The 17,966-nt window shown below is 42.3% G+C and overlaps 1 protein-coding gene across 2 annotated transcripts; it reads left to right on the top strand.

Moving 5' to 3' along the window:
- The first annotated feature begins 764 nt into the window (after positions 1 to 764).
- Positions 765 to 10,889, top strand: CCDC14 (coiled-coil domain containing 14). Of its 2 annotated transcripts, none has more exons than XM_054278383.1 (13): positions 765 to 807; positions 1,782 to 1,837; positions 2,326 to 2,389; positions 3,057 to 3,129; positions 3,224 to 3,364; positions 4,342 to 4,578; positions 4,668 to 4,762; positions 5,733 to 6,291; positions 6,805 to 6,946; positions 7,544 to 7,623; positions 8,059 to 8,277; positions 8,363 to 8,495; positions 9,563 to 10,889. In XM_054278383.1, exons 1-13 carry the CDS (start codon positions 775 to 777, stop codon positions 10,536 to 10,538), a joined length of 2,808 nt encoding a protein of 935 aa, XP_054134358.1. In that variant the 5' UTR covers positions 765 to 774; the 3' UTR covers positions 10,539 to 10,889. The 2 variants fall into 2 exon arrangements, with proteins under 2 accessions (XP_054134358.1, XP_054134357.1); XM_054278382.1 differs by lacking the exon at positions 765 to 807 and adding an exon at positions 974 to 1,333.
- The last annotated feature ends 7,077 nt before the right edge of the window (positions 10,890 to 17,966 follow it).

Below are 17,966 nucleotides of genomic sequence, written 5' to 3'. Positions count from 1 at the left end.
AAGATAACAGTGCACTCTTGGTTGAGTGCCAAGACGCACCTGGCCTGGCCGTAATAACCTTTGCTTTATCTTTGTCCTCTATTACACTTTTTTAATATCACAGGAGACTGAACATGTTTTTCACAGGACATAGAGCAGAGCTGCGCCAGTGGTGACTCAGTTTGGACATGAGGAGGTGTTTCTTCACTGAAAGGGCGATTTGACATCGGAACCAGGGATGTGGTGGAGCAGCGGCCCCTGGAGGTGTTTAAACAAAGGCTGGAGGTGGCACTGATTGCCAGGGCCTGGCTGACACGGTGGTGCTCGCTCACAGGCTGGACTCGATGAGTAGGGAGGTTTTTTCCAACCCGATTCTGTGACTCTGTGACCACTCACCTGCAGGGCTCGGTTTTCCGCTTATTTCATGTGTATTATACGGATCCCCTGCGCCCTTAAGAGCATTGCCCTGAGGACAGCTGCCGGTCCCCCAGGGGCGTTCCCTCAGGGAGCGGCGGGGCGGGGCTGGGCACGCACCGCCCCTCACGGCCCGCTTAGCCCCGCCCCTTCCTCTCTCACCTCCTATTGGTCCGCTCGGCTCCCGCTCTCCGCCAATCCCCGGCCGCGCTGCCTAGCTCGCCTCCTTCCCCTTCCCGCGCCCGCGCCCGCCGGCGCGCCGCGAGGCGGGGTCGTTAGCCCCGCCCCCTGCATTAGTCCCGCCCCCTCGCGGACGGACCCGGTGGTGATTGGCCAGCGCGGGCGGGGGCGGGGCAGGAGTGGGCGGAGCCGGGCCGGGCCATGGCCGCGCCGGGGGCTGCGCGGCCCCGCAAGGTGCGTGAGGGCCGGGGGGGGAGCGGGCGGGGCGCGGCTCGCGTTCGGGGCCTCCTCGCCAGAGCCCGGGGGTGCATGGGGGGATGGGGGGGGGGAGTCAGGGGATCCCCATAACGACTCCTGCGCGAGGTGGGGCCTTCCGAGCGCGAGCCCGGCTCGCACCGCAGCCAGCTGACCGCGGTCCTGAGGCGCTGCGGGCCGTGCTGCGGCTGTCTCTGCCCGAGAGCGGCTCCAGCGGAAGGCAGCGGGGATCGGTGGGGTCTGAAGAGGAAAGGCTGGAGGGGCTGTGTGTTCAGCTGTGTGTTCGGCCACGAGAGGAGATGGCGGGGAGCGGGCCGTACCACTGTGTATGAATGGCTGCAGGGGTGGGGGAGGATGGAGCCCGGCCCTGCTCGGTGGGGCCGGGCAGCAGGACACGAGGCAGCGGGCACAGACCGAGGCACGGGGAGTCCCACCCGCACACCAGGAAGAACAGGTTGTGCAGAGAGGATGTGGAGTCTCCCTCACTGGAGATGCTCAGGAACAGGTCAGGATGCAGAGCTGTGCCATGTGCTCTGGAATGCTCTGCTTGAGCCACTGTGTCCCTTCCAGCCTCACCCATGCTGGGATTGTGTGACTGTGATTGTGTTCCTGTGCTGTGTGCTCTGGCCATAGATCATTCCTAAAGTCTCCACAGTTCAGGTCTGCATTTATCAAGCATAGTTTGCATTTGAAACACATTTGTACATCAGCTCTTGGTGAGTCCTTAAATGTGTGGAAATTAACAAAGCATCTTGCTGTCAAGGCATATTTTGTGAATTGAAACCCACAAGTCTCAGGCTCTACTGGCAGCAGTTGCACCCTTGCCTTGAGTGCTGTAATGTCCCTTGGACTGATCCACCTTGGCAAAAGTTCTTGGAATTGGTGGGCAATAGTAGTCTTCAAGTGTTGTGAAAATACTTTAAAAAATCAAGGTGTATTTCTGTAACCAACAGGCTCTGTCTTCTGGAAGGCTGTCAGGAGCAACTAAACTAACAAATGGAAGAAATCAGTAAGACCTTATTCACTAATACCCTTTTAAACTGAGTGTATATGTGAGCATTTGGGAGCCTTATACTTGTCATACCTCAATTGAACAAAAAATCCTTGTGTGTATATATAAAACATTTTGAACTGAAAGGTTCTAAGCAGCCCTTGAAGAGACAGGCACAAACTGAATAGAAATTTTGCATATAAAATACAGATTTCACTCTTTGTGTTTTATTTATAGAAAGACTGAGTTTATATAATTACTAGCTGTAGAGAAGACTCGAGTAGAGACTGAATTCTTCTTCGACATAAATTGTTAATAAACAAATAATTGTTATTATTTGCTTAACATGTTTGTTGCAGCCATGCAAAGTTTTCAGGAATAGAAAGTTACTTTGTTTCATGATGAAATTAATTTCCTTTTATTTGCTATTGTTGAATGAAAGTAAGCAGTTTTTTACTTTTTTCCCATTAAGGAGGTGGTATAAACAGTGAATTTCACTTTTTCAGGTTTGGCTTAAAGAAAGGATGCCATTCTGGTGTAAAATTCTGTTCCACTGAATCTGCCAATCAGGTAATTAAATGGCTCTTTAACACAGTTATCTAAAGAGAAGGGAAATTGGAATACCTTGAGTAACAGAAGAAAGCCAGATTAATTTAGATCCTAATTAATTTTCATCTGAACCTGAAATTGCTCCTGCAAGGCAGGCAAGTGTCTGCACTGTATCTTACAGATAGGAGCAAATGGACATTGTGTGCAGTGAGTTTGTCTCTGACAGATCTCCTCAAGGCACAGGATACATTTTGCAAACACAAATAAGCTGCCTATGGACAGGGGCTGGCCCTCACAGAAGAGCAGCTGCCCTTGTTACTTTTTTGTGCTGGAAAGAAAGAGTAGCACAGTCAGTGCTGCAGTACTGGTTTTGTGTAGTCCTGAGCCAGTTGTCTCCAAAATACAAGTAGGCTGTATTGTTTAAATGTACATGGAAATGAGAATAAAATACATACCTGTAATTAACCTCAAATTGAGCAAATGGACAGGGGTGCAACATACAATTTAGTTATTTATTTCTGTGTGTTCCATGTAATTGCAAAGTAGTACATGGGAAATTATATATTTTTTTGTTAATGAGTGCTTTGTCAGATGACAGATTGAGGTACACTCACCTCTAAAACAGCATCTTGGTTTACTGAAAGGAAACAGTGCTACTCACTGACTGACTGCAGTGCTCTTTGTGCAGGTTGATACTATTCATCATGGACTTGACCATTGTGCAGCTTTACTGAAGACCATCTTACAAAAGGAAGCTACAGGTTGTACCTATAGAAAACACAAGTTACATTTCTAGGTTCTGTAATACTCTCTTGATTTGTTTTGTTGACCACTTTTTCTTTCAATTAATACCAGGAAGGGAGGCTGTCCATAAACAACCTGGGAAAACAACTACCTTTAAATGTACTTCCAAGCCTTTGCTAACCAAAGGAAGTACTTCCAAGAAGAAAGGGTTAAAAAGAATCAATACTCCTTCCCCTGTCCAAAAAGAAATTGGTAAGTGGGCTTTCTTGGCTCGATTTATTTTTTGTTCAAGCAACCTTGAAAGACTCCTCAACTTAGTGAGATTCAGCAAGGCTTCACATAATTGTTGCCATTTGTTACAGGTTGATCCTGGGCTGGTTCCACAAAAGGATGTATTATTTCCTTTCAGAAACTTTAAATGTTTACTGAACAATTACTGAAATTCACAGGTACATGAAAGTTGAATGTGTTTACAAGTATCAACATTATCAGGTTTATCTGGTAGGAAGTGAGGAGGAGAATGTTTATACCCTTCCCTGTTTCTTTTGGACAGGGAAACAATGCAGTCTTTGGTCTCAGTTTAGGATCCACAGCTAGGAACTGGTCTGAAGTTCAGTGTCCAGCCAGGCTTTTCTCAAAGAAGGATTTGTGGAAACAGAGAAGTGTGGCTAGGAATGACAAGACCTCAAATGGTTTAGTGGCCAAAGCACTGAATAGAAAGGCAGATGGAGTGCTGTCAGCTGCTTTGCTCCTAGGGGAAATATTTCATTTATTATCATTTCTGCCTCTCTGCACTCTGTTTCTTCTGGGCAATTTCTGATCCAGTGTGGGGCCTATGGACAGGTGTGTAGCAGAATTCCCACTGGTAATTGTAGGAAGTGAGCATGTGGCTGATCTCTTCCCAGCACTGTAAAATTACAGAGTTTTAATTATACCTAAGCAGAGATTTCAAGAATTATTTTAGAACTGGCCTTCTGTAGGATTAAATCTCTGTGCTTCCTTCAAGGACAGCTGCCTGTCCAACTGGTTTAGCTTGCTCTACCTGGAAGAAAAAATTGATGGGTTCATTTTCTGGTGAATCAAAATCTGACTGGTATCCTGGGCCATAGGATCTTTGTTTCTGTTTTCAAGGGAGCCTTCCAGAATCTGCCAGACAATACAATGGGTTTGTGTAGATCAAGAAGACATGAAACTTCAGCTGGAGTTTTTTGTTCTTCCTTTTTCTACAGTGCCAATATCAAATAGAAAAGTTGCCTCATCTACCACACCTGCTGAGAAGGAGCTTTCCAGGGCAGCACAGACTCAGATGGTTCAGTCAAACCATGTGCCTTGCAGTGACCACTCTCCTGGGGCATATCAGAAACTGTACGAGCATGTGCAAACTCAGATGTCTCTGATAACTGGCCAACCCCCACAGAAGAGTGATGAAATTCCTACTGTAACTCCTCCTCCTACCTCAAACCAGGGTTAGTGGAACTGTTAATGTAGACTTGACTATTTGACTGCATGAGTTTTGATAACATTGCCCTGATCTATAAGTGTTGTTTTCTTTTAGGATATCAAAATGGTACAGCTTTGAATTATCATTTACCTACCTCCACATCAACACTATCCCTGCAGCATTCAGCTAATTCCTTATCCACTCAGTCAGTAAGTAAAAGTTTGATTCTCACTATCAATAAACATTGAATTAGCACTGTCTACTTATATATATTTAAAAATATATATATACTTATACGTTTCCTTGTGTCAGTTTTCCTAATAATTTCCCTTTTAAAAAATTGTGTATCTCACACTGTAGTGATGCTCAGACAAAACGCTGCTATTCAAAACACATTTTATGTAGACACCAAAAATTGAAATTGGAGGCATTTCAGCTGGCTGCTTGTTTCTGCCTGGGGAATTCTGTAAAGTACAGCAAACATGGAAAGTGCAGGAAATTATTGATTACTGTTAATTGCATTCTCAGTAATGCACACTAGGATCATTAAGCAACTTCTGACAGAAGAATTCATATATCATATGGAGCTTTCCCTGCCAGTGATCAAGGCAATTATTTCTTCAGACATGCTGTGTTATCTTGGAGTCACATTTAAAATGCCTGTGTATTTCAGGGTATAGAATAGAGATAATGGAGAATACCAGCTGCCACCTCAGGAAATGTGGCAAAGGGCTGGAATTTACCTTGAATCTGTAAGACTCTAGATTTACCTTCCATCTGCAGGCAGTCCATGTATAGCTAGTGATGACCTTGACTTTTAAAAAATTCACCTACTTAAAATACTGAAAGGTAACAGTGTTGTCCTTTATATTTCTTTTCTTCCCTATTCTGCTTGGATTCAAGAAACTGCTGAGGGTTTTCATTACAGAACAGCTGTAAAAGAACTGTGCTTTAATGTTGCCAATAACATTAAAGGTAATCTAAATCAGATTTACATTTTAAGTCCTCCTTATTATACAGGAAAATTATTCTATTATTAATTTGTAGTTGTTCTTATAATTAGCAAAGAATGAACAAGTTTACATTGAGTCAGACAAGGGTAGTGCTGTTTGGGATTCTTCTGCTAAAGATTTAAAAATCATGTTAATTTTTTGTTTAATTAGAATATCTTTTATGCAGGGAGTTCCTGTAGACAGTGCCAATGAATGTGTGCCAGAGATGGGAGGACCTGTGGTTTGCCCAGTGGTTTCTGCTGCTGCTGCTGCACAAACACAGTCTGGAACTGCTGTTGCTGGTGTGATGCCCTGTTCAGCACCAGGAGCATTAACCCCTTCAGTGCCTGCATTGGTGCCAACACCTTGTGCCAGAGAGGTGGCCCCAGGCCAGGAGCAGCAGGTGAAAGAAGCAGATCTGATGAGGTGCATACAGGCCCTGTTACAATCCCATGAGGTGCTGAATGGCAGGACTGAGCAGAGGGGCCATCATCACTGTCCAGCAAAGCATGATGGCTCATGTGACACAGAGGAGGATAGTCCTGAGGAGCACAGTGAGGACCTGGTCAGTGAAGAAGATGAATTGGATGTACTTGATGTGTCTCCAGTGAAAGACACCAGCTGCAAGACAAGTTGTGTGAAGAAAGTTCTAAAATCTAGAAAAGAAAGTCCAGAAGAAACAGCCCATAAAGTTAGGACTGTAAAGTATCTTCTGGGTGAGCTCAGAGCACTGGTAACAGATCAAGGTGAGGACATTTTCATTGTGCACTAGAGTTATAAATACAAATAACACAAGAGCTCGATTAAAGGAGCGAGCACTTCATTTTATGCAAGTTGTATGTGTCATGTGATATGTGACTTCTTACTGTGGCTTTTTACAACCATAAAACCTTCAGGATTCACTTCTGGATGAGTATTAAATTATTTTTATAATATTTTAATCTTATCATGACAGCAAGATAAAAATTGTTGCTATTCCATATATAGAGCTTTCCCTTGAGAAGGGTCCTGGTGTGGACAGATTGCAATAGCAGCCCCACCTATGCTGGTTGGAGAGATGGTGGGTTGTGTTTTATTGAGGATGTAAAGCACAGTTTTCATATTCCAGCTCAACAATTTTAAATATATAAAGTTTTCTTGGGGGCAAAACCCTCAGATACTATTAAATCACTTTGTAAGTTGCTTAATCACATGTAAAAATTAGTTATATTACAGGTTTATAGGTTTATGGAGTCTCTTTCTTCCCTCACTTCTTGCAGGTGACTCAGAAGTGCTGAGGTTGATGAGTGAAGTGGAGGACTCTGTCTCCCTGCTCCCAGCTGTGGTGGGAAGCAGGAACCTCCAGGCTGAAATCGCTCTGGCTCTGCAGCCCCTGCGCAGTGAGAACGCGCGGCTGCGCAGGTGGGGAGCTGCTCAGGGAGCCTGACCTCACTGCCCTGCACCTAAAGCACCTCCAACTGCTCTGCCTTCAATTGCCTCTCTTAAGGCTCTTCCCTTCTTGTCTGGGCAATATTTGTGAGTTAGAAAGTGTGCTGGTAAAGCCATACGCTCCAAAAAGCAATAATTAACACCCAGCATGGCTTTGGTATTTTGATAGAATCAGTTACCTCATGGTGGGGCCTTTGACTGGGTGGGGTGAATGCATCACTCTGAAAACTGCACTAACAAGTTAGTTAGCCTGCTCATGTTCTTTTTGTAGTTTATTCTCAAATGCAAAAGTGTCTCTCATTTCAGAGGGATCTCACATAACTGGGTAGCATGTACTTCAGGAGAGGGGCTATATACCAGAGATTTATCAGATACTTGGAAAGGGTCTTTTGTGTTGAAAAAGTATCAGAATGTAAGCAAAATATGTTATTAAGACTTCTTTATGTTTCTGAAATATTCCCTGACATTTAATTCTCAAAAGCAACTTCTCACCAGATTAATTTAAAGTGCATTCATTTTGAGTGTATTCTAATATTTCTGAATATGTGCTTTTTCACAATTCACATTTAGGAGACTAAGAATATTAAACCAGCAACTTAAGGAACAAGAAAGCAGTGAGAAGACATCTGGACAGAGCTGCAGCTATGAATGTAAAGTACCAATAATGTTGCTTGATAGGGGTATATCTGTTAAAGCTTTATTACCATAGATATATAATTTTTAATTTTTAAATCTGTAGTTTCATATGTCTGTATGTATTGTGGCCTTTAGTGGTAGCTGAACTAAGGGGGTCTAATGCTGGAACTGCATTTGCATGAACTGTTGGGCCTTTTTAGACTCCACATACTAGGATTTGGCTCTTCAGCTGCCAAGCACATTATTTTTGCTTATATGCCTCTGAAAATGAAGATGACTGATTAAATAATTAAGAAGAAAGCTTGAGCTTTATCTTGTTGCAAAAAAAGCCAACCCTTCTATCTGTTACCAAAATTCATATTACCAAGATAATTTAAAAATTCAGTTTGGTTTAGAAATTCAAGCTACCACACAAAACACTTAAACATTTTATGTTTTACTTTTGGTAGTGGTTTCTTTGCAGTCCTTGAATGTGATGCTCCAGAGTCAATTGAAAGAATCACAGAAAGGTCTTGATTCACTGCAGACTAAAAATGAAGAACTACTGAAAATAATAGAAAGTCAGAAAGAAGAAAATAAACATCTTGCAAAAGGTATTCAAGACAAAGAAGAAGAATTGCTAGAAAACAAACAGCATTATGACATTCATTCCACCAAGCTCAAGATTGGTGCGTATTTTCAATTTGGTTATTCTTTGTTTAGCATTTTAAAAGTCAAAAGAACTAATTGTGTAAGTTCTTGTTGGCATTTCAGAAGTGGAAGAGGCATTAGGAACTGTGAAGAGCCTTCAGTTTAAGCTGGAAGCTGCAGAGAAAGAAAATAAGATTTTGGGCATAACGTTACGTCAGCGTGATGCAGAAGTTAAGAGACTGAGGGAATTAACCAGGTACTGTTGGCTAAGGGGTTTTATTGCCTCCTGACATTATTTTTCTTTTTTAAAAATCTTTCTTATTCCTTGGAGTTTTGGTTTGTTTTTTTCCCATCCTGTGGATTATTGTGATCTTAGTATCTTGGTGGTGGGAGGTCACATAAGCTAAACCTTCTCTTTAAAGTTCATTTTGTTACAATGCTGCTATAATTTTGTTTTAAAACAGAGGTGTCATATTCTGTGACTTGAATTCTGTTGTAAAGTAAAATACTATCTGCCATAACTTACGTGAAGTCTTAACTCCTAATAGCAGATCTATTAGGTCTGTAAGGATCTATTAGCAAAAAAGAGCTATTGCTGTGAATTTATTTTATCTTGAAAATAGTGGCAAGCTGGGAGATATAAATAGCTTTTTGCAGCTGCATAGTGGTGTGTATCTACAATTGCTTTGGATATGTTGTGCTGAGAAGAAAAAACTGTTATCTGCTATATTTTTAGTTGGGACTGATTGGAACAGCAGAATATTTTGGATAGACATTTCAAATGCTTCTGTAGTTTAGACACTTCTGTGACTGCTGTGCTGACCACCAGGTGGTGGTAGAATGATGTCACATTACATGTGTGTGTGTGTGTGTATGCTAGAGCAAATATCTAAATGTTCATCTCTTTTGATGGACAGAGCAGTAAGTTAGAAGAATTATTTCTTGTATTATGTTTTTTTATTTAGATTCAATGGGAAGAATAATTCAGTAAACCTTTCATAGTGATTTTGGTAACTGCTTCTGTCTGCTTTGTAGCAGTTTCTTGGCATCAATTTATTTCATTGTGTGCTGCTCAAAGCAGGTACACCAGCAATAATCTGGAGAACTTCATTGGGTTGTGATATTTTTGTTACTTTTTAGCCACAGTGAGCTGAAGAAGAATTCAAAAAACTTGGAATTGGTTCACAGATAACAATGTCTAGAAAGTGCATTGCAACTTTGCCACAGCCTGATAAATCTAATGTTTTTTTCCTATAGAAAAGTTTTTATCTATTTATTTTTGGTGACTGATTTTAATCTGTTTGGTTGATTTTACCCTAACAGAACCTTGCAGGGCAGCATGGCCAAGCTTCTGTCTGACCTCACAGGGGACAGTGTTAGACCCAAACCTGAGAAATTTCTCTCAAAGTCTCGTTTGGAAGACCATGAAAAGCAGATGCAACCTGAGCTGTTTCCTGGGAGTACTTCAGTAATGACTTACCTTAAAACATTAGAAATGGATCATATTTTGATAGATCCGGACCTTCAGTTCCCAAATAAAATTGGAGAAGTAGAAATGAAAAGTCTGTCCTATGACAAGTTTGCTGCTGAAGGAAGTAAAATTAACAGTACATTCACAGAAGAACAAGCAGCAGCTCCCAGAGGACCTCCAGCTCCATTGAAGCAGGATGCAGAAACAGGGAGTGATTCTGGAACTTTACTAGATGACCAGACCAAGCTGGATGAGACAATTTATATTCCACTGACCAGCAGCGCCTCTAAAAAACAGCAGCCAGTCTCTGGAAGAAGTGGTGTGCCACCCCAGAGCAGAGGGGCTTGTCAGAGGCTGGATTACCACTGTGAGATCCCAGGCTCTGTGCAGCACTATGGATGTGAGGATCCAACTCTGGTGGATAAATTAAATGCTGGGTACAGTGTGAAAAAGACTGTGGAAAACACTCTTGAAGTTACAGGGGGTAAAGCAAAGCCAGAAGGAGACAAAGTCCAGGTGAGACCAAGAGGCATTCCAGGTGGGGCTGCAAAAGATGTCATGGATAAAGCAGAGCAGCCTCAGCCTGGTCCATACCCTTGTGCACCAATGCCATTTCCAGCAGGGGTTTCTCAGAAGACAGGCAGTGAAGCAGCGGATTTTAGCTGCATTTCATTTGATGATTTCTCAGGGAGGTCTGACTGGAGCGCATCTTCTTTCTCAACATTTACTTCTCGAGATGAAGAGGACTTTAAAAATAGCTTAGCAGCCTTGGATGCCAACATAGCCAGATTACAAAGGACTCTGCAAAGTAACATGAGAAAGCAATGAGTATGAGAAAGCAAAATGGGCTGCAGCTATTTGGATAAATTAAGTTTTTCTGAAGTATATTAAGTATGGTACTGATATGTATATTTGTATGTAACAGCTTGTTCCTAGCTGTCTCAATTATGGATAGAATTTGTTCCTCATTAGGCTGTGGTGCTATTCCCCTTGATGTGTTCAACTTGAAATAACTGGCTTTTTATATAAAATATAAATGGCTTTTTAAATTATTTTATACTCTTGACTTGCAAAATTAAATGCACTCGTTTACTTGTGTTTTTTTTCCTTCCCCTAAGAACTTTTGTAAGGTGCTGCACATGAGCAAGAGGTTCCACAGGTAGAGACCAGGGAGGAGCAAGTTACAGAGCAGTGCTGAGAGTTACAGTTGCTAAGTCAGGATTATGCTATTCCAAAAATAAAGACAGCCATCACTATGGGATTTTTAGTGTATGATATGTCCTATGAAATACATGAAGAAATCCCTTTTCACTCATCACTGCTAAAACTATTTTCTCTTTGCACTGTACTTCAAGGAAGTTGATGAAGTGGAGAGTCCAGACAAGGGCAAGAAAAGGATCATCAAACTTCCATTGCTTTCTACAATCCTGTTATAGGGCATGCTTTTACAAATATTTGCTTTTATCTAAAGTAAAAGGGGATGTAGTACCAGTGGATAAACACAGAACAGAAAGATGCTGAGGAACAGAAGCAGCAGAGCTGACACAAAGGAGACAAATGAGGCTTCAGCTGAAAGTTGGCAAACCAGTACAGTTGGGAAAGCACCAGAATATCCAGCCTGAGGAAGGCATGAAAATTCTGCAGTTGTTGAGGGGTCAAACATCTCTTGGACATAAATACAGAGAGTCTGACTGAATCACCTGAATTGGCTGTCACAGGAATGGGAGTGGAGCAGCGAATGATTCCAGTCTGTGGTTCTCCCTGACAGGCTTTACCACATCTCAGTCTCAATATATGCATAATGTAAGTGTTTAAATTACAGGTGGAGGAAGGTACCATTGCTGCCATTCTGTGCCTCTTGTACCCTCAGCAATGCTTCAGAGCTGTTGTCAGGGAGAATATCTTTGGAAAAGGAACAGCAGTATACAGACCTGAATTTAAGACTGCTTTTTGTGCAGAATTGCCTATTATTTTTTTCCTAGAAAACATTGTTGTTCTTCCTGGCACTCTTTTCTTGTATGTTTCCATGTAGGAGAAAAGTCCCTCATGGTCATCTGCTTGTGTGGACATATTTAAAGTTAGGATGCTGTCCATGCATTGTGCTGGGGAGCAGCTCTGGTTATTTTAGTTACTGGTGACTGAGTCATACAAAGGTATGAAGAGAGCACACACTTCAGAAGATGCCAACTGGCACTCCTGCTTTGCACAAGGAAAGTTAGACTAAATAGTGACTTCAGTTATTTAGAATGCTTTTAAGGCTTGGCCTGGATTTCTCAGTATTCTCCACACTCCTCATGCTCAGATTCAAAATAAGGTTGATGGTATGAAAGTGAAAAGGTTTTAAATAAGTATTTACAAGTAGTTTCAGTGTAGAAGCTAAGCAAGATTTAAACAATTATTATGGAGTGGGTTAAAGACAAGCTACAATAAATTCTAATCTTTAGAACTCACAAGAAACCTGAAAAAAGATGAGAAGAACATTCACTAGTAGACAAGTCATTCAATTTTCTCCTTGCACCCAAGACTTGAAAGAGTCTTCTTCCTCGCCAAAGCTAATTGCAGCCTGTCAAAGGCAGCTGTGGTGTCAGGATGCCCAGGCATGTTGCTCTTGTGTTGGGAGCATTTCCATTCACTTTTACCTGTGGGGGAAGATGTTTCACCATCTTACTTGTCTCCTGTTTGACTTTATGAAGTTGGTTCTCTGAAAGCAGGAGATGACTACTGGACAACACTCCTGGGCATAAATACATAGGAGCAGGTTGGAAATGTGTCCCCCATTTCCAAGGAGGAGAAACTTAGAAGAAGAGACAGAAAGGAGGAGATTTTTTTTAAAACAGTCCTTTGTTTTGTCCTCCAGTATGTCAATCAGAGCTATTAATGAAATATAGAATTTCACATATATGGGCATTATGAATGTGCACTGTTCTGTGTTCAGTAATAGCTGCTGGGAAATACCTGTTCTATGGATTAACTTGAACTGCTCAAACTGCAACATCAGTGATCATGATTTAATATTATAAAAAAATCTTCATTCTGAGGCTGGTGAGGCACTGCAGGAGGTTTCCCCCAAAAGTTGTGACTGCCCCATCCCTGGAAGTGTTTGAGGCCAGGCTGAACAGGCTGTCCTAGGCTTTGAACAACCTGCTGTAAGGGACCACATCCCTACCTAGGGCAGGGGGTTGAAACTAGAGGGTGTTTTCCATCCCTTCCAGCCCAAACCATTCTATGATGTGTAGCATCATCTAGGCTTTTCTTGTAAACACAGCAGTTACAAGAGTTTCATTTTAACAAATCATATTCTGTGAAGTTGACATCTGTGCCTTCCAGTGATGTGGAAAGAAAAGGAACTCTTCAAACATGTCATCAAGCTCTTTTCCCTTTATGAACCCTTTGTGGAACATAGAAAAGATGGGGCAGAGTACCTGAGTTTAACCCACATATAATTCCCTGCTCTGCTTTCTTGAGCAATGAGTGCCTATAACCCAGTGTCCCATTCCAAGAACTGGGGAATGGTAATGGCTCCCTGCACACACAGAGGATTGCTGTCTTACTGCTGTGCTCAATTCCTCCAAAAACTTCACAAGGAACAAAACCTGCCTTATTTGCTGAAGTAAAGCCAGTATTGCATCTGTGTGTGCTAATGAGTTACCTGGGACACCAGTTGAGGTCAAGTGGCAACATCATTCACTTACCTATGGCAGGGAGGTTTTAGACCTCAATATTTCACAAAATGTGTAATAAAAAATCCAAACAAACCATGGATTGCTGCTGTTACCTCAAGTACGTTTCTTATGTCTCTGACTTAATGCAGGCATTCCTAACAAGGGTGATTTTTTTCCTTACAAGGGAAAGAAACATTTCCTTTGTTAGATCAGGCTAAGGCAAAAAAATGAATTTAAAAATAAAAGAAAGTCATAGTTTAGTCATGTCAGTGGTCCCCAAATAGTGTAGGTGATTATTCAAGTTTGGTCAGCCAGGACAGGTCTGCACACCTGCCACAGCACCAGAGTTTACCAGAAGAGATAAAAATGTCGAGTCAGATTTTGGATATTAAAGTGGGTATGACAGATAATTCAGTCCAAACACAGATTTAGCTCTGAAGCATCCTAGGTAGATCAGACTACCCACACTAATTACCTGTTTCCAATTAAGCTCAGGCAGGCCATCTCAAGTGGTTCTTCAAGATGTTCTCCTTCAGCCAGCTGTAGGGATATTCTGAAGTGTTCAGTTACATCTGTCAGGGCTTTTTCCTGCAGAGCCTTGGGTGCAGAGGAGTCAAGCAGGAGATGAGGTCTTATTGCTGAGCTCATTTAACCTCTGCTTTAAGGTGAAATCCAGAATCACTGTCACTCTCATGACTGTTCTTGCAATTTGAGCTGTAACCAGACAGGAGCCTGAAGAGAACTGTCCCCCAGCCTTTGATTTGTACTGCAGGTGTTCAGGTCTCTCTTCAGCATAAGCATAGGCTGAGTTTGTTTTTTCTGAGAAATCTTTTTGGTAGAGAAGAAAATAGTTTCTTTAGTCTCCAGGTTTCTCTTAATCTGTGAAAATGAATTGTTTCTATGTTCTTTAACAGTCTTGGGAAGTGTATTCACTGTAGATTTTTGCCTTTTACTGCAGTGAGGTAAGGGAGAAGTCCACACTGCTTTCCCTCTCCAGGCTTGGTGGAAATGCCACAGTTACATGGGGATTTTTTTTGAGGGATGAAATTGTGTGTGAGCAAGATGCCTCAGCCATGAAATTCAGATTTACACAGATCCTCTGGCCATACCTAAATACATCATCAGTGAATGGTTTCACTATTTGAAGACCAAACACCAAGGTGAACTGAAAGCCCAATGCTTTCACAGACATCTTCTGTTTATCAGGGCACAGAATGGAGAGAATGTTATCCAAAGGTTCTCATTGTACTCCTGGCCCCACACAAGGCTGCAGTCACAGTGCACAGGCATGGAACAATCCCCAGTCATGAGGTGACACCAGTGGTAGGGCAAGTTCACAGGCAGGGGAACATGCTGAAAATCTGCTTTTTGCATTCATGGAAATATCCATTACTGAAGTTTTTACACTGTGTTCCAAAGACAGTGTAAAATCAGTGTTTCACTGACTGCAAAAAGAGCAGCTTAAACAGCTCAACATGTAGTGGCCATCTGTGTTCCAGCTAACATTATGTGGTTTATAGGCTCTTTAGGCATTTGAATGTCTAAAGACCACTTAGAAGTATTATTTCTTTAAAGACTCCTGGTTTTGTCCAAGCCCATGATGAATTCTGGCTATTTCTCTGCTGCAATCATAAAGCCAAAACATATATTTTCTTACTGCCTCCTCCCAGATTCTATTCTGTATTTAGAAGCTAGCAGTGCTTTTGGACTTGCAATTATGATATTAAGCTAAGTGTAAAATATTTTTCTTGGCATAATCTAGAATATAAATAGCTTTATCATCAGTTTCTGGTTCTCTTTATTCCCTGGGGAATGCCAGTTCTCTTCCATAGTTAGTCTCACTAGTAAGATCATCCCAACATCACCCTTGCTCCAGCACCCCCTTTCCAAGAAACACAAGCAAACCAGGGCCAAGTACTTCCCTCCACTCCCAAGGCTTCAGACAGACAACACTGGGAAGATGTTTCTGTATATTCCCTGAACCTTCATCCCCCTTCCCTCCCAATCTGCAGGGATGAAGCAGTTCACCATGACACTGAGCTCTCTTGAGCACAAATCTTGTCTCCAACCAAAGTTTCATTTCTACTCAAAGAGTTTTCAGCATGGCATTTTTATGTCCCACACAGGCCCCTGGGCAAGAACACGACATTCAAGGACTACTGATTTTCACCTTCCCTCTGTGACACCCAAACACTTGGGAATGTTGGCACCTTGCCTATCTTTTAAACCATGGCCCTCTGTGTGAGAGAGCAGTGGAGCCATCCTGTGAGCACTGAAGCAAGAGTTTGTGACTCCTTTAATAGCAGTCATTGACTGAGGAACAACAGGCTCAGATCAGACTTTGAAGTGAGTTTTTTCAAAAGCACTCACTATTTTTATTTTAAAAACACTATCCATCATCAGTCCAATTTGCTCAGGGTAGCATCTGCTGAGCAAATATAGGCATCTGCCTGTTCAAGCTTCCTTCTTCTTCCCAGCAGCATTCCTGAACAGGGTCCTGCAATCACTGCTGTGCTGTTGGGAAGCCTCTGAGAGTCACTAACAACCTTCCCTTGGCAAGTGGTCATCACCCCTGCAATCACAATGGCATGTGAGATAACAGTGAGCAGTGTGTGTACAGACTGTGGAGTCACAACCCTGCCCTGTGTTGGGTGAGCACACATCAAACACTCCCTCATGTGCCACCGCTCTCTTTACTCCACTTTTGCTATCATAATCCAGCCCTAATCCTCACAAAAGGGTTAAGAGCATCCCCTGCTCCAAGAGCTGGGCTCAGGGCACAGTCCCTGCAGCAGAGCTCTCTCTCAGCAGCTGGCTCTGGAAAAAGAGCAGGACCCATCACTCCAAAGCCATGGAGAAGACTCAGGCACTGCTGGTTCCTGAGGCTCCTCAGTGTGTGCAAGGCAGAGCTGCTATTGTTGGTGCTGCTTAGGAAATATTCCAGGGAGTGTGTAATTGTTTATGCTCAGATTCTTTTATCAACGCTTAATTAACTGCAGTTACAACACATGTTCACCATTAATATTTTAAATTACTCAGATGTTTGCTAGATCTATTCTGATGGCCTTCTTGGAAACTTCCACCAAAGGTTCCAAAAGTGACAGGGTGTAGCCCTGTGCCTGCAGTACTTGGTCCCTTCTTGCTTAAGGGTCTTGGACATGATCTTGGGTGATATCTACATTTCATGACCATGACACTATAAAAGGGGCCATTTCTAAAAGTTATCTGAAGCTGATTTTCCTTCCTTGTAAACAGCTCTGGGCATTTTTAAACCACTGCTTTACTCGGCTACAACAAAAGCTGTTGTCATCCAGCCGTGCTGCAGAAAGTGGTTGTTTTGGATTTGGCCACATCTTCCAAATACACTGTTTCATCAGTCATTTCATCCCACAGAAGCCACAATTAGAAACATTTTGCTCCTAAATTCCAGAAACAACTTCTAAAAGCCTAGAAATTTCCCCTCAGTTGGCTCCTTCAGCTGGATCCCCTCTGCTGAAGTAACTGAGCAGCAGCTTTTTCACCTTTTAAACAGGAATGCACAAAATGCACCCAAAGTCTGGTTTCCCTTTTACCAAGACCTGGGAGGACTGCAAATGAAAATCACTCTAAAGTGCCTGGGTTTTGTTGGAAAATCGTTCAGGGCTCCAAAAATTAGCAAAAGAACCCTTCTCCTTTTGAAGTTTACTTTACAGGCTTGCGACAAGATTCATTACTCGAGTCACAAGGCTTGTAATTGATCATTCTCAGCCTGTGCTCAGACAGCCTGGCGGTGTAGTATGCCAAGTCACCAGGGATTTAATGTGTGTGGGTTTGCAGGGTTTTAAAGAAGTTATTCTGGCAGTTTTAGGGGACATTAACTGGTCTTGTTGTTCCCATCCACCTCTTGTGAGTATTGACAATTGAGTCAAGGTTACAATTAATGTGTTCCTTCTGTGTGCTATTACACTGAATAACACTGACAGACTGCGCTCTTTTCCTCTGGAGCAGTTTTGCATTTCTTGGTCTAATCTTTGTGGTTTTATGCTTATATATTAAAGCCTTTCCCCTTCCTTCCTGCCATACTTCTCTCCTTGCAAATACCACGTTGTATATGAGTCTGCTCCCATCTTCCTTCCAGTGCAACCCTGACCAGGATAAGACTCTTCCTCAGTTATCCATTAGAGAAAACAAACTCTTACCATAATGGAGTCTGAATGTCTGTGGCTAGTTCATTATAAATCATAGCTCCACTTTCCAGGGACCCTCCAAGCCAAGTTCCCCAAAGCATGCTTGTAAAAGTCTGTATATTTGTAATCAAAGTACCTCAGCTCTGAGCCTGTGAAGGAGCTCTGCATCTCAGTTTTAGGATCAGGACCTGTGGTTGTTGGTTTACTCAGTCCTATCACTATTTAACAGATAAGCTAATAGCTGACAGGATGTGTTAGCTAAGCTTGCTAATTCTGGTCCTCCTACTTCATCCATAATTGATAATAAATTGCTATATTCTCATATAAATTGCAATATTCTTTGCCCCCATTGTGCTCCCATTTTCCCATTTTCTAATTAGGCTGGACAAGGAATTGCTGTTGAACTTCTTTCTAAACTGCAGTTTTCA

This window comes from Melozone crissalis, unplaced genomic scaffold, assembly GCF_028551555.1.
Source record: "Melozone crissalis strain CALT ecotype California unplaced genomic scaffold, PUWL_Pcris_2 ptg000023l_1, whole genome shotgun sequence".
NCBI lineage: Eukaryota > Metazoa > Chordata > Aves > Passeriformes > Passerellidae > Melozone > Melozone crissalis.
Note: the sequence above shows the minus strand (reverse complement) of the source record. Positions and strands in the feature narration are given on the sequence as shown.